This window comes from Rhipicephalus sanguineus, chromosome 11 (genome assembly GCF_013339695.2).
Source record: "Rhipicephalus sanguineus isolate Rsan-2018 chromosome 11, BIME_Rsan_1.4, whole genome shotgun sequence".
Lineage (NCBI taxonomy): Eukaryota > Metazoa > Arthropoda > Arachnida > Ixodida > Ixodidae > Rhipicephalus > Rhipicephalus sanguineus.
Window position 1 is genome coordinate 85456222 of NC_051186.1, and position 17028 is coordinate 85473249.

Consider the following 17028-nt stretch of genomic DNA (forward strand, 5'->3'; position numbering starts at 1 on the left):
TTGCTTCGTGTATAATGAAGTGTCATTCCTCCCCCGCATCCCAACTTAAATGTATCGCAGGCCGCCTCACTTCGGCTCCTGCAAACTAGAACTTACCCCAATCCCACCGTGCTCAACGACATCTACCCGACGTCTATCCGAGTAACCTTTGGGCGGCGTGCGGCGAGACTGCGACGCTAGCACTGCTCTCGGATTATGAGTTCATGAACCACTTCAGGCCTGACTGGAAGGCGATGTTTCGCAGTGCCGCTCTCGAAGACCGAATTCTGGCTGCCGAGCGAGCCCGTAATATGGCCGGCAGGGCTAGCCCTGCCGATCCCGTCATCCAGGTGCGCGATACATCGTGCCTTGCAGGACCTAAGTTGCTTCACTCACTCACTCACTCACTCACTCACTCACTCACTCACTCACTCACTCACTCACTCACTCACTCACTCACTCACTCACTCACTCACTCACTCACTCACTCACTCACTCACTCACTCACTCACTCACTCGCTCGCTCGCTCACTCACTCACTCACTCACTCACTCACTCACTCACTCACTCACTCACTCACTCACTCACTCACTCACTCACACTCTCTCTCTCACTCATTCACTCACTTTCACACACAGACACACTCACACACACTCATGCATGTAGTTATCGACCAGTAAACACGAGTGGTCTTCGGCCTGCTGCGTCACGTCGACTAAGATATAAAAATGGCACGCAGAAGCAATTACAAAAAACAGGTAAACCATAACCCGTGCCACAACACATTGACGTCACCGACAACGTGCCGACCTTCGATTTTCCGAAGCAAGAAAGAGTAAGCGATGACTTCTTCCTCCCTCTCCTTCCAGCGTTACCTAAAATATCCACGGACCCCGACATAACACTTAAACAGCTACCAGCATTAACGCAGGGACACCACGCCGTTCCAAATATTACTATCCCCATCAGCACCGCACGGCTCGGGAAGCCCGTGAACTATAATCAAGAGGCGAACGAAAGAAAGAAGATGAGCAAGACTAAGAGGAGCGAGGACGAAGAGAGCGGGCCGTCGGTCGCACGCCACGTTTTTGCATAATTGAGTCGTACGCCGTGAATGGGTAAAGAGCGGTGCGCTGAGCACGGGCGAGCCGCCTGTCCCCCGCGCACCGCTCATGACCGCGCATGCACGACAGAGTACCTAGCGCGAGACGATCTTCTAATTACTCGCTTTCACGTTGCCTTTGTGAGCTTCACTGTCGACCGCCTACGGCGACGAGACGTTCGATAAAGGCGGCTGGACAAAGGGCGGACAACCCGAAGCCATTTCGAGAGAGATATGAACGGGCAGCCCGCTCCGAAAATAAGAGAGCGCCGAGGGCATTGCATTACACACGGCAGGATACGACGGAAGTCGTCAACACGTCTTTTATAGCGGTCCCCTTCGAGAACGCGAAGACGCACTTGATCGGGACCACAAAATTAGGAACGGATAACGTCCGGATATTGTGACAGGTGGAATGACACCGGCCACGGAGGTCTAGTGGTTATATGGTGCTCGACTGCTGAACCGAAGGTCGCGGGATCGAATCCCGGCCGCGGCAGCCACATTTTTGATCGAGGCGAAAATGCCCGATTTAGGTGCACGTTAAGGAACACCAAGTGGTCAAAATTTCCGCAGCCCCCCCCCCCTACGGTGTCCCTCATAATCATATCGTCGTTCTGGGGAGTTAAACCCCCAACAATTACTATCATTAGCTATAATGACGTCTCTAACAGTGCGCGCGCGCCTTCGCGTGCCCTTAGCAACCGCTCATGCGCAGTTCGCGACAACTACACAGCCCATGAATGTGTCACTTAACCTTCACCTTCAAAAATCACACAGCCCCTTAAGCATTTGCGTAAGACGATTCGAGGGCGATCTCAAGCAATTTTATTGACCCCCCCCCCCTCCTATCCCTCCGCTGAAAGGTTTCTGCACCCCACGTGGTTTTTGCACTGCCTCTGGGTTCGGCCCACCTTTGACCAAGCAACAATGTCAATGATGACGTCATAAGGTGACGTCATCACATGATTTTTTTGGCATCACTCGTGTCGATGCCGACGCCGCCGACGGTCACTTTTCGCGTTTGATGAGGCACCTAAGGCTCTGTCCTCAATAAACGCGCGCAATTTACGAAGCACGCGCGCAGCAACCGCTGCATGCGATTAAAGACAGGAATCCAGTCCGCGTCAGCATATAACTCCGCGTCACCCGGCTCTCTGAACCGGCACAGTTCCTTAAATTTAGGGTCATTCCTCCAAATGCAGCAGCGTACAGGCAGAGTAGGCGCACATAGACTGCACTGCTTACGACACAACACTATCGCGACATCACTAACCCCATTGCAGACACGCCGCATTAACGAGTTAAAACTGTACAAGGCTGCAGCGGCCACTGGGCTATACACAGTAAATGCGTCAGCGTCGGTCATCGGCCAGCAATAAATAAAGTGACCCCAGCGAGGCCATAGAAACCCATTTCCCTAGGCGCTGATTACGCGTAAGCTAACAAGCTCGACGGCCAGACCGACATCACCCTCCAGACGGTCGAGTGGAACGAAACAACGCCCACGCACCGAATGTAAAATTGATCAAGCGCGCAGGAAATACCGGCACACACACGCACGCCTAAATAAAAAAAAAGGAGGAGGAGGAGCAATATCCAACGTTCCCGCCTGGGGGGTAAAAGTCCTTTTGCCCGCGCCGGCCAGCCAGTCGGCCCACCGCGTATTGCGCGATCTCTCAAGTCGCGGCGCCCGACAGAGACATGACAGCGCCGACGCCAGAGTGCCAGAGTGAAGACACGAACGGGCGCGGCGACAAAAACAAAACGAAGAGACGCGACGACAAGAGCTGTAGTCGTAACCGCGCTTCCAGGATTAGCAGCGGGTAAGTGCGCGCGACGCCGCCGCCACTCCGCATCACTTTTTTTTCTGCGAGGAGGACTGGCATGCATTTATAGCGCGATCGACGACGATCAACGTAGGCTGGCTTGCGGCGTAGCGCAGAAAACAGACCAGAACAAAAGATGAAGCGACGAACGACTAGCTGCTTACGATGAACAAACAAGTCCGAGTCGGTACACCCTTCATCGGCGTAGGCTGTGCGTCGGGGAAAACGAACGACGATGATTCAGGGCGACTACAGCGGCCCGCTGCTGAGATCAAGTTTATCACCACCGATTTCGAATGCGAGGCCAAGCGTTCTGCAAGCTATTTCTGTGCTCTGTATTAATAATATTACATATCTGTGCGTACATCCGAGCCCCAGGAAAACCGCCTCTTAGGGTTCTGGGACATTGGTGAGGCGTATGGCCTTCACTCACAACATTTTTATTAACTTGTTCGCTTTAGCTACTCACTCACTCCCTCAGCCCCCCTGCTAGTTAGCTGGCTAGTTCGTTAATTGGTTAGTTGGTTAGTTATTCATATTTATTATTTCAACAAGGGTAGCGATGCGGGTTTGTTGGTTAGTCATACTTGTAAGGAATGAGCGCGCAAAAAGGAAAAGGACAAAAGGAGGAGCACCAGTTTATTCTTCCTCCTTTACTCCTTGTCCATATCCGCGCTCATTCATTCATTCATTCATTCATTCATTCATTCATTCATTCATTCATTCATTCATTCATTCATTCATTCATTTCATTCAGAATAATCAAAAGGTCCGATGGCACTACAGGTAGCAGCGATATATAATAAATGTTTGATGTGAACGCCGTAACTTTTCATGACAATGAAAGGAAGGGAAGCGGGGCGCGGCCGGAGCTTCTGAACGTGTGCTCCTACGCGAAGTAGTCCGGTTTGGCTGCGCCACGCCGTGAAAAGTGAAGGCCCCACGGCAAAAACTTTGCACTTCTTTTGCTTTGTCTGCTTGGACAACTATCGTGGGTGAAGTTACATCCGGGGACAACTTCTCTTAGCAGTGCGGTGGAAGCTACACAACCAAAACGCACTGCTGCTACCGCGCCAAGAAATAGGACCTAAGTTTATTTCTAATTTTCTCATTTGTCTTGCTCAAATAAGTGCTGCTTTTATTTATTACGAGACTAAAACACTTACGGGAGGTCGTAAAGTGAACGAGAATTTTATCTTCACAACTTTACGTTTTTTTCTTGTTTTTTTTTATATTTCTATGACAGCATCACGCTTTCTGCACTACTGTTTCCCAAGGCAAACATGGCGTCCCTGACATGTGTTCATCGACGTGTGGCCGCAACCTCGCCGTTTAGTTTTCGCGAAAAATACACTCCAAATGTAACGCCGCAATGTACACCGAACAATCGAAATGTCTTTCCCCCATTCACATTTTCGAGTATACGTTTTTTTTTCAAACGCGTAAACGACGCGAGCAAGCAAAGCCGAAACTGGAATTGGCATCGGCTGCAAGCTACCGCACTACTATAGCGGAATAACGCGAACGTGCGGATGCCCCGCCTCCATACATAGCCTTCGATTCACTGTCAATACGAGCTGTCCCTGGGTATAGTCGCAAATTTGTAAGGCAAGAGGGCTACAGGAGGTGACGAACGCTCACTCGACATATTATATATATATATATATATATATATATATATATATATATATATATATATATATATATATATATATATATATATATATATATACATATATATATATATAATTGGATACCGAGTCCGTCTAAGCCGTGTACTGTAAACCACCGTGTCCTATTTATAGCACTCTGTCATTTCATTCCTAAGTTCCAAAATACCCATAGTACGTTCAATTTAATTTTCCTTTCACCCTTACAAAAAAAAACTGTGCAAGCCGGCGAAACAATGCCGAAACACGGCGCAGCCGTTCTCGGACGGAAATAGAGTTCCATATCGTCGTAATCCAATCCGTCGGCCGAAGTCTAGACAGTTTCTTTTTTTTTTTCAGTACACGCTAGACACAGTGGCTGCCGACATCAGGCAAGACAGGTGCCCACGGGGTTTTACGACATGTCTACGCATAATAAAACGATTATGGAGCCCCTATTCCGAGACGTTATTCAAACGAAAGACACCGAGATAATACAGCGTCTTTCATTATAAGGCTATATAGCTCCGGCACGGAAATAACACCCGCGACACGGTTTCTTTTTATTTTATTTTTTTATCTTTATTTTTTAAAGCGCGTAGTGTTTTCTTTTGCCCGTTCAAAGAAGACATTCCGTAGTGTTTTCGCAGACGTCTATGCCTTGTCTTGAATGAACTCTGATATTTATGGATAGACGTCAGGCTTATTTTTTATGTATATCTAGCGTCATCATGGCGCAAGCCACAACAAACACGCGATAAACAGACGAAGTAAAAGCCATAGCAAACACCATGTTACGCAACGTTTATTATTATTATTATTATTATTATTATTATTATTATTATTATTATTATTATTATTATTATTATTATTGGCATGATGTAAGGAGATGTTGGCGCACAAATAAGCGCCGGCTAGTCCGTAGCTCTCAGAGGTGTCTAACATAGAGCACATTACTGCCCATACTTACATACATGCATACATGCATACATGCATACATACATACATACATACATACATACATACATACATACATACATACATACATACTACTACACATTACATACAGCAACGTTACTGAATAAAGAAGTTAATTAAATGTGCGGCTTAAGCACACTAGGCGCAGTAAGAGGGTACGCCATAGACCGCTGAAACTCTCGTATTAGACTATACATCAACAGAACTGACCGTTGCGCTTTTGGTCTTGCGTTATCGCTATACTGATTTGATTGAGCCCGAGTTAAACGAGCACAAAAGAACGCCTCACAGGGGCTGGTACATGTCTGCAACTTTATATATATATATATATATATATAATATATATATATATATATATATATATATATATATATATATATATATATATATAGACACACACACACACACACGCACATGGGTCATTTCATGCCAACTAAGAGGCTACATTACGAGGCTACAAAATAAGAGGCTACAGTATTCATACTGCAAGACCACTGCACATGTCGCATTGCATTAGTCATCGCAATAGAGTAGGTATCCCATCCTGGAGGTATCCTATCCATTTTGCGACTGGGTCGGTGACAACGTTTTCGCGAAGTGCTAGCAAGCGTTGCATAAGTAATGTAGCCTCTTATTAGAATTCTTTTTTTAATGCGAAAATGCATACCACATCGATTCCGGGAGTCGACAGAGAAACACATGCCAATGCTAAAGGCACTACAGTCTATACCACGTTTACTTGTGTGCTAGCCGCACTTTAAGCATTAACAAGTGTTGCTTAATATTGGCTGTCAAATCAATCAACTCTTATTTCCAACTAGAGTTGGGGGGTCCCTCAGGCGAAAAGCGGTTAAAAAAACCACTCGAAAGTGCCTGAGGGCCAACGTACGTGGCAGAAAGTTTCCAATCAAGCTTTTGATAAATAAAGTACAGTAATAAGAGGGTGAAAAAAAAAACAAGTACATGGAAAGAAAACTTAGGAGGATGTTGTACAAATATAAGAATATAACAAATAGACAAAGAACAAATGGATTAACTATACATGTACACTCATAAATGCAACGACCCAATAATAAAAATAAGCGCCATAAAATCAAAGAACGCGATACGCGAAAAAATAGCGGTTTCATTCTAGTGGTGTTTATACAGCATGTTATAAAAAAAGACATTAGACAAGAGTGAAAAAAATATTCGCGCCTTTCACTTTTTTGTAAACATAGAAAAGTTATCTACATATCTACAGAGTAGGTGAGGAAGTGTCCATCTAAGAAACTGTAGGAAATAGGTCGTGCGCGAACGAGGAACGAGCCACCGAGCGGCGCATCGGGTTAATGAATCAGTGTGTTGCAGGCTTACGTTGGATAAATCTTTGATAGACGTTTGGAATTGTTCCTTTGCAAAGAAATAGTTATAAAGTAGTCGAAGATCAAACACGTGCTTCATACTGGTTATTTTATAGCGGAGGAGTAACGCACCTGCAGAACTATCGCGTGGGACATTTGCAATATATCGCAGTGCACTTTTTTTTGAAGAATTGTTCTTATGTTACTCAAGGTTGTGGTGCCCCCCACACAAGTAAGCAGTAACTTATATGGGAGAAAAAACGGGGCATGGCAGATCTGCGCTTTAACTTTTCCTGGAAGAAAGTACCCGCATCGTGACAGAACACCAGCAGCACGCAATACTGATTTGTAGTCGATGATTCAACATGACACGACCACGTCCCACGAGCGGAAAAAATCACGCCCAGAACTTTACGTTTCTCCGCTATTTTCTACAGAAATTCCCTCGAGCGTCAATGAGTGGTGAAGATTAATTTCCGTGCCTCTGGATCTGAAAAAAGACAGCTTTTGTTTTATTTTTTTTTTTTCGCATTTATACGCAGGCAATTAGCAATAGACCACCGCAGCACGCCTGATAGTAGGCTTTGGGCTTTGGTAATAATTCCAGATGGGACCTGGTATAACACCAAAATTATCTTCATTCAATCTCAACCCAATAACCTAGATGCATCACAAAAGAAAGCAGTGAGACAGAATCCTCAAAACCACATGACAGATATATAGGCATGCATGGTGACCCTCACGGTAGCAATAGTAAGCCTGCTGCTTTGATATTACCATCTATGTCATTTGAACAATTACGCTTGCATATCAAGTAACTACCACCCGGCTATGCGCCATCTCGCCAAATTTCAAGTTTTGTTAAACACCCCGGCTGAGCTTAACGATAGGGCTCCTGCTTTGTTTCTCCTAACGACACGCAACGCTCCTTCCCTTAAGCAAACAAAGCTTAAGGGAATATCACGAATGGCTACGCGATATGAAGCTCGTTCCCTCACTCGTTCCCTAAACAATGCATTCTAATTTCCGAAAGGCACCCCATATTTTGTGAACCATATATCCGCTAGACGGGAATACGTCAATAAAGGGGGCGGTATAAAGAATTTTTTTTTTTTTTTTTTAGTAATCCCTGGAGACGGGAAACGAGCTCGGTGCAGTGTTATCGTAAATTAGACGTCGTTTCTACGTATAACTACCGACCGACGCATCTCCGCACTCAACATTAGGTTTACACCGTTCATTATATACCTGCTGGAATGTAAGAAAGGGGCTCTGTAGGAAGCACTGATCAAATCAACGAGGTTATAAAAAAAAATTGGGGGCCGCTTAAGCTTCGCCTTTAAGAGTTGAACGCGATAGCGATATCCTGCCCCTAGTGCGCACATCGAACACTACGAGTGTTAAACAGAATGCGATCACTAAGGTGTGTGATTTATGTAATGGGTAGCATGCTTTAAACCAGAAACTTTTTCGAAGTAGCGATGCACCCACTACATGGCCTTAAGGGAATACGCGCAGTAATGTGTGTGCCTTTTGTAATGGGTGGCTGTCTTTAAACCACCAAGTCGTTATGACATTGACATGGTGTGACACCCGATGGCAATGTACGCTTGTACCACGCAATATTACTGCGATATTACATCTCGTACTGTGACACCTGTATACAGGACGCGTATTTTTGGGAAGCATCAAAGTTACATTTAGTGCAGCTCTAAGCAGAGGCGTGGCTGTGTGGTGGAACATCTGCTTGCCACGCGGACGGCCTGGGTTCGATTCTCACTCGGACCCAACATTTCTATTATTTATTTTATTTACACCTTTTTCGATTTTTCGGTCACGGAAAAGATGATGATTTTTCGCTCACAACCAACGGCACCCACACCGACAACGACGTCGACGGCGAATGTCTGCGATACGAGCTCTTTAACGCTATCGCGTTAAAAATTACGGCAACATTAGGCACGCAGTATAGACGAACCGATTCGTCGCGTGCCCTTTAGGTGATTATATATATATATATATATATATATATATATATATATATATATATATATATATATATATTATATATATATATATATATATGTATATATATATATATATATATCGAGAAAGAGAGAGAGAGAGATAATTGATCTTATGTTGCCTTGCGAGAGCGTCGTAAACGAATCAAGCAACAGCTAGGCTTTCCAAGTAGCTTTTGCGCAAGCCGATAGTATAGCCTATAAACGACGTGGAATGAAGCCCCTCATAAACTAAAACCGTCGTAAGATTAAAGTCAGACGAACTGTTGGACGAACGTCATTTTGTTACGAAAAAACCTTACGAGAAATAAAGTTACATTAACTTGAACACAATTTTATTTTTACTTCCGCGGCACCAGTGAAGACCTTAATGTCCTCAATGTCGCCGACGCAAGCAGAAAGTCATAGGTTTGCCGATATACAAGCCCATCTACGGAGTACGACGTTCTGAACAACCATGATCTAAAAATTAAAAAAAAACGGAGGGAAAGAAGGTTGGAATTCCGTCTCGACTTCACTGTCACGAGCACAGCTTTATACTCTGGTACAGAGTAGAGCGGTGCAAAAATGTACACTTTTGCGAAGACGAAGAGCTTAAGAATTTCAATCCCTGGACAATGAAAGAAACGCGGAACAGAAAAAAATCTCGAAAAATTCCGGCAGTTCACTAGTCGTCATCGGCGCGTGGCGCGCCAACGCGCTCTTTTATAAGAGGGCAAGCCCGTAATGTAGTACCACCTCACTCAATAACACGGCCCTCTTGATCATCCTCCTGCCTCGGTGCTCCAGCGATATACGTAATCAAGTACTTTACTCTTTCGAAGTCGGCACTTAGCCAGAAGCTCTTCCCCGTATAACAGCCACGTGAAACCCTTCTGACTCTAAACGAACTTCGAAAGGAAAAAGAAAAGGAAAAACGAATTCAGTTCGGAATGAAATTGCCAGCACGCAAGCACGCACTCTCATCGGAAACGAGGTTTTATAAAACGTCCCTCGAATCGCCGCTGAAAAGCCTTGCTCTTTCTTTCTTTCTTTCTTTCTTTCTTTCTTTCTTTCTTTCTTTCTTTCTTTCTTTCTTTCTTTCTTTCTTTCTTCTTTCTTTCTTTCTTTCCTTCTTTCTTTCTTTTTCTTGCTCTCCCCCTCTCACCTTTTCTGCCCCGGCTACGTCGAACAAGCTCAGCAATCTCTTTCTCCGTAATAAAACTCCCTCCCTGCATTTCCCGCATTCAGCGCAAACTCGCTCGATAACTCTGAGGCCGCCATCGAGAAGGGAATCGCGATTAAGTTCTTCCCATTTAGTTTTTCCTTTTTTTTTTTTAAATAAGTTTTCGAACCTGACATTACCCTTTTCCTCTCAAGTTTCAGCGTTTCGTGCGCGCACCAATAAATGCTTCGTCATCCCGGAGTAAAACAAGAAAAATCTTCCCAAGCCGAAAGAAGATGAAGTCGGAATTCGTGCCAAAGACAAAAGGAATAAAAGCGCAGTTCGTAAATTCAGTCGTTTTGACTCGCAGAGAGAGGGCGGTTACAAAACTCTTTATAGAGTCCTGCTTTTGACAACACGCAAGCCGATGAAGGAAAAAAAAAACTAATCGACGCAGAGGAAATTAGCCGGCCACCGTGAACGATGGCATGCCGAGACTTCCGTAATAACTACATACACGAAGATGCAGTCATTACGCGCAATTACGGCTTATAAACTTCCGCCTACAGTTACAGCTCCACCGTGATATACTGAAACTTAAAACTATATGGAACGTAATTTGAGGCTTGAAAGCGTAGTGGTTTCCGCACTATACAAAATCTAAACTAACAAAAAAAAAAGGGGGGGGGGGTCTGCTCACTTAAGCACCTCCCGGCTGTAATACTAACAGAAAGAGAAAAAAAAACGGGTATGCACTGACCTTAACGTAAATCGACTTTCGATGGGAACAGTTCCTGACGGCGCGTCAAATTATGCTCGCGCAATTAGCGCACGTGGTTTGAGAGGCGCTGCGTCGCAACGCTTCACGGTAGTGCGCTACTTTCCTCACCTCCCCTTCCTTATGATATTAGACAGCTATAGTTTAGCGGGCTTAGCGGAATAGCGGTCTTAGCGGAATAGCGTAATCGGAATGCGCATGCGCAGTGCGCTAAACGACCCGTACCGTTTACCTTAGAAGCAGTTTTCATGATAATGGGGTACGTTTACCGTACGCACGCGATTTTCTTTTTTTTTAGATTTAGCGTTACCGTGTTTGCGTGGTTAACGTAGCGTATATGTTTAACATGGCGGCGGTTTAAGACGCCCGCTTCGAACCGAATTTAGCGTTGATGTGGACGGATTCACTTCTTTCGTACCAAACGGCACGGAGTGAAATGTCTTCGCTTGCCTTCAGGCAGCTCCGACGACCGATTATTAAGGGTAACTTCGCGGAGTTTTTTTTTTTTAAGATCCCTTCCCATATCAAACGTTCCTAGGCCTAACACGAGGATCGGTGTAAACAAATATGCAACAGCTGAATTTTCGCTTTTGGTGCGTGGTTCACATTCATTTACTTTTATTATTACTAAAAAAAAAGTACTAATATTGCTGTATGCGGGGACAGAGGCGAGCATTTTCCGTTTTTTTTTTCCTTTTCACTTTTTTAACGCATTCATAGTCCGCTAGTTGACGCCACCGTCACAGCATGAACACGTAAACGCTATCCCGCTATACTAAAATGCGCTGTCCACAACGAAAGTTTGCGGCACGGTAACGCTATTCCCTTAACGCCCCCTATCACGCTAACGCTAAACTGAAATTGTCTATTAACTCTGTCGTTGTTTGCGAAGATAAACCACAACGGCGTCGAGTGGTTGATCGATTCCGTCTTTCAGGTGCCGGACAATGTCAGTATATGGTCGGAGCAGTGTGCTCGCGTTAGTCATCTACGAGATGAGGTTCAATGGATTTCATAGGATTAAATTCCGAGGTAAAGCAATAAGTAAACTAATCGCAACAGCGAACATACATCCAACAGAGCGAGCCAAGAATGTTCATAAAGAGTAAAGTGGCATTTCTATTTGCAGAAATACGGTAAAAGGAATTCAGCCGTTCAAAGTTATTCGAGAACGCTGCTGTTATTAGGGCGTCCGCAAATCATCTTTTCTTCACCATGATAGCATTCCTTTATAAAACTTCTCCATTAATCGCGAGGTACTAAATAAAAAAACACGGCAGAACACGTTACAAAAAAAAAATTGTCCACGCACACACCAAGGCGCGCATACCTTCTGCAAAACTGAAGCTTTTCCGTCGCTTTCCAAAAAGTTTATAAGAACCTCATTCTCCCAACAATAAAACTCCCACAAGGGGGAAATCCACTGGCACATTCATCTCGCCAAGAAAAGTGCAATAAGGATGGCGCGAGCCGAATAATAGTAAAAAAAAAAAAACAAGCGAAACTGTGCGGTGTAGTCGCCGATGGTATGAAGCGCATCAAGCGGCTGAATCTCTAAGCTTGCGCATCCAACAGCCCACGCACTCCCTCCTCAGCTTTCAACCTCCTCTTCATTGAAAAGCCTCGCTGGCTTCTTCGAAAGGTGGCGCAGGACGAAGAAGACCAAGATGAAAATATGATATCGACACGAACGCAGCACGAGCTCCATCCTCCCTCCTTGCATCTTCTTCTTTCCCGTTGCTTCGTACGAAACGAGATTTCGCGAGAAAAAGCCGCCGCAACCGTTCTCGAAACTTACCACTCTCGTGGGGACGGATGGGACGAAAGGGAAAAAAAAGGGGGGGGGGGGTACGAGTTAAGCGCATAAAACAATGATAGACGTGACGCGCGCGCGCCTACAAAACGCTTCGCAACAGCAGCACCGCGGTGCTATTCCACACATAACGTTTCAGGTTTTTTTTTTTTTTTTTTGCACGTTCTTCTGGAAGATTAGGCAAAGAAAGTACAATAAACGCATCGTTGTACACTTTTGGAACCCTGGCGAACTAACTACATAAGATAGACGGGTGCACTCACATAGACGAAGACGAAGACAAAAAGCAATACAAAGATACAGGGAGATCCAGACAATGTCGAAGACGGAGACGAAGAAGCCGTCTTTTCAAAGTTATGAAGTCAATGTGAAAGAAGAAAATAACAGAATAGTATTAAAAAGAGAGGGGGGGGGAGGTATTGAGCGAGGCATGTACTGAAAATCCAGAACACGCTGAGCAACGCATCGAAAACGCGATAAGGAAGCAACTAGACGACAAAAAAAAAATCATGATAACGCTACTTCCCAGTACCAACCCACACGCCAACCAGACGCCACGCCAACAATACACACAAAAAAACACATACGTTAAGAGCGTGTGCGCTTCCTCTTCTTTTTCTTTTCCTTTTTTTTTTTTTTTTTTTTGTCGCTAGCCGCGCTCGCTCTCCAACGCCTAACCACGCGAAGAGATATAGAAAATAGCGATAAAGGCGCTTCACGCGGGCCATTTGTTTCGTAGTCGTAAAGAAGACGCGGCACCACGGGAAAAATAAGGGAGAAATAAAAAAAGGCGCCGCCGCCTTTTAAAAGCCGTTTCCCAATACAGCGAACCAAGCAGTTTCCGTTTTTACGGCGTTTCGTGTTTCACCGTCTTGACCTATAAACTACACACGCCGACCCCTCAAGATGGGAGTGCACGTTGCCAAGGCACACTCGCACGTTGCGAAAGATGCGCCATCAAAGATCGCCGTAGATGATGTCCGACCACCAACCCCAAGGCAGGGCGGAGAAGCCGAAAGCTGCGGCGGGTGTGAGCCAATCGGGAATGACTGCCGATTGCCTAATCTGTAAAAAACCGATCCGAGAAGCCGGCATCGTAAGGCGGGCTGTGCGACGAAGACGATCTCTGGTGGACGATGGAAGCGACACTCTTGGACGCTCTGCCTGTTGGCAGTCTAGTCAGACGCTGAAGATCTCTGGACGTTGCGACAAGCTTGCGATATGAATTACGCGGTCAGTGCGCGACGCTAACACGATTCCGTTTGCTCGACCTCACTCACTCACTCACTCACTCACTCACTCACTCACTCACTCACTCACTCACTCACTCACTCACTCACTCACTCACTCACTCACTCACTCACTCACTCACTCTCACACTCTCACTCACTCACTCACTATTTCAGTCGATCAATCAGTCAGTCAGCCAGTCAACCAACCTTTTTTAAGCTTTTCAGTATCATTATATACAATATCTTGCTTTCATTAACCTTATCATAACCCTGACAATCGAAAAATGAAACACCACTTTACAAAGGGATAAGATACCTGCGCGAAACCAGAAACCGAGACTCAACCTAACGCAACTGTAATACATCACCATTAAACAGGTGTCCATCGCTACTGCCATCTTTTACCGCCAGATTACACATACACTCTGTGATAAAAAAAATTAATTCTGATTCCTGTTACACGAGCATCGTTCATAAAAAGAAAGTGCAGCGTGCCTCCACGGAAGTAGTTGCGGCTGTGTCGGAAGTTAAGAAATGCAATTCACGCAGACAAAGAAACAGATCCAGCTGCATTAAGGGAAAAAAACATTCTTCACCAACACATTTCGCATCTTCCTAACCTCCTTGAATTTATAGACCACCGGCTTGATTTCACAGACCAAGGAACTGCGAACATACCTTGCGTCTCGCGAGGCTATTCTCAGAATTACGCGCACGTATTTGAAGGCAATTTGATGAATAACGGCCAAAAGGAACAAATAAAAGAAAAAAGAGCGGAAGGAGGCGTGGGTAATTTCCCGAATGTAGAAGCGGAAACACCTCCCCCACTTCGTTAGGAGCGCAGAAGGATGGCGTATTACGGCAACGCAAAGCTTAACGAATAAACAGGAAGCCAGCTTCTTTTTTTTGCTTTAGTGATTGATTTCTTTGTAGATGCACTCACATAGTGCGCCTTATTCTGTTCCAGACGATTATGCACGAGAAGTAACAACGTACGCCCGAGCGATTTGAATTCTGTGCAGTAGTAGCCGTCTCTCTCCTGCTTCCGTTATCTCTCTCTCTCTCTCTCTCTCTCTCTCTCTCTCTATATATATATATATATATATATATATATATATATATATATATATATATATATATATATATATATATATATATATATATATAAAAGAGCGAATAGGGACTTCATAGCACAACTTCAAGACAGAAAATATCAGCACGGAAATGACTGCGCTGCACGCCATGCCACGTTTCCGGACAAACCTAGCGCACTCACGCATACCGGCCACCACGCGTTTTGGCACAGCACCCGTCGTTTGAAAGGTCGCGCAAACGGTGCCGCTAGACTCTCTCCCCTAAGGACAGTTTTGTAACAGAAAAACGTAAAGTTCCGAATGCTAAAGAGTTAAGTCACATTTCATCCTTTCATGGGCAGAAAGTCCTCCCGACTACGAACACGGGGTCACTGACCTCGTGTCTCGGAAGCAAGGAGGAAGAAAGTTCGCAAACCGTGAAGGAAGAGTGGGGCATGGCAGAATTAAGTAAATAAAGTCCTGTCGTTACTTCGCTAGCAGCAGTGCGCCTGAATCGGCTGGTTGGTCCATTACGAAACGGAAGAAAACAGCGCTTTGGACAGGACGAAGTGAAAACGAAGTTCCTGTCGTCTTCACTTCGTACTGTCCAACGCGTTGTTTCGTTGCGTTTTGTTACTTCGTTACTTTGCTTCTTGTGAAGAGTACTACACACTTGTGCGAAACAAAGTGCGCGCGGCGCCACACGCAAAGAAAAAGCGAAAGGAACTGCCGGAAACGAACAAGTCTCAATGGCCACTCGGGCAAGTTCGCGATATACACGCAGTGAACCGCTAGGCAAAACTAGGATTAAGAGGGTGCTTTAGCTGGATTTGTTGGCACATTACGAGACGCGGTGAACTGCGCGAGAATCAGAGACGAGAAGAGTGGCAAACACAAGAGCAAACACGACCGCTAACGTTTGTCACTCTTCTCGTCCTGTTTTCTAGCGGAGTTGAAACAAAGAAGAGTATGAATGGTTTTTAACCCGTGACCCTCACCCGCCATAGTGAATGAGCACGGCTGGCGGGGAAACAAAGACTATACTTCGCCTCGGAACACGAATGCGATGCAGCAAAGACTACAAATCGTGTCAGCAAATCGGTCGATAACGATATAAGGCTTCCGCAATGAAGCTTTGATTTTGAAGAAGCAAATCACCTATCAACACTAAATAATATTGCTCAGCTATACCTACGGTGGCGACATCGTGTAATGTTCGGAAGTTTGATGTGTTCAGCACCGGCAAGAGCGCGTGATGTTTTTCTCTTATCCACGTTGCAGGTGAGAATTACTTGGCATTCCTCGCGCTCAATGTAGCGCCAAATGTGTTTTGTTTTAAGGAAATGCTTTTATTTTAAAGATGTCTGCGCCTTTCGTAAACAACGGGTGCGGAAACTTTTGTCGGGCGTATAAAATGGCTTGTACACGCATGTAAGGAATAAATGATATTGCTGGCGTTTTACGTCCCAAAACGACGACATAATCATGACAGACGCCGTAGTGGAGAGCCCCGGAGGTTTAGAGCACCTGGGGTTCTTCAACCATGCGTCTAAATCTGAGCACACGGATCTCTAGCTTTTCGCCTCCATCGATATGCGGCCGCCGCGGCCGGGATTCGATCCGGCGACCTGAGGGTCGGCAGTCAAGCACATGACCACCACACCAGCGCAGCGGATGTAAGAAAGGAATGAGAATAACATTACTACTATTACTACTACCAGTACTAGTATAAAGTTAGGATCACGAAAAAGCCAATCAATAACGCATAAAGAACGAGCCATTCTATACAATGTTTGTTTTAGATGTGAAGCATCTTATAGCAGAGTTCAATCCGGTGGTGGTGGTGGTGGTAGTGTGCGGCGTGACCACCCTTACTGCGCATGCGCAAACCCTCTCCACACACCTCCTCTCCACTTGCTATCCACTTCCCCTTTCCCTTCCCCCTCTGTCAATAGCTGGCGCTACAAGTCAAATAAAAAAATAGACTTTTCGGTGGCGTTGTGTCACTGTGACTCGTTTTCTGCACCACAGAACTGCTAATGAGACATAAAAGCTATAATCAGGAATATATCTTGTTTGTCCAT

General features: G+C 45.2%; 2 protein-coding genes across 4 annotated transcripts in view; both read right to left on the reverse strand.

The window, feature by feature from the left end:
- Positions 1 to 17028, reverse strand: part of LOC119374441 (synaptosomal-associated protein 25) — a 302757-nt gene that overhangs the window by 230184 nt on the left and 55545 nt on the right. The window lies entirely within an intron of this gene.
- Positions 13597 to 17028, reverse strand: part of LOC119375208 (uncharacterized) — a 28391-nt gene continuing 24959 nt past the window's right edge. The window contains exon 6 of the mRNA XM_037645394.1: positions 13597 to 13704. Within this exon, the coding sequence (XP_037501322.1) occupies positions 13597 to 13704 (108 nt within the window). The remainder of the gene's footprint in view (positions 13705 to 17028) is intronic.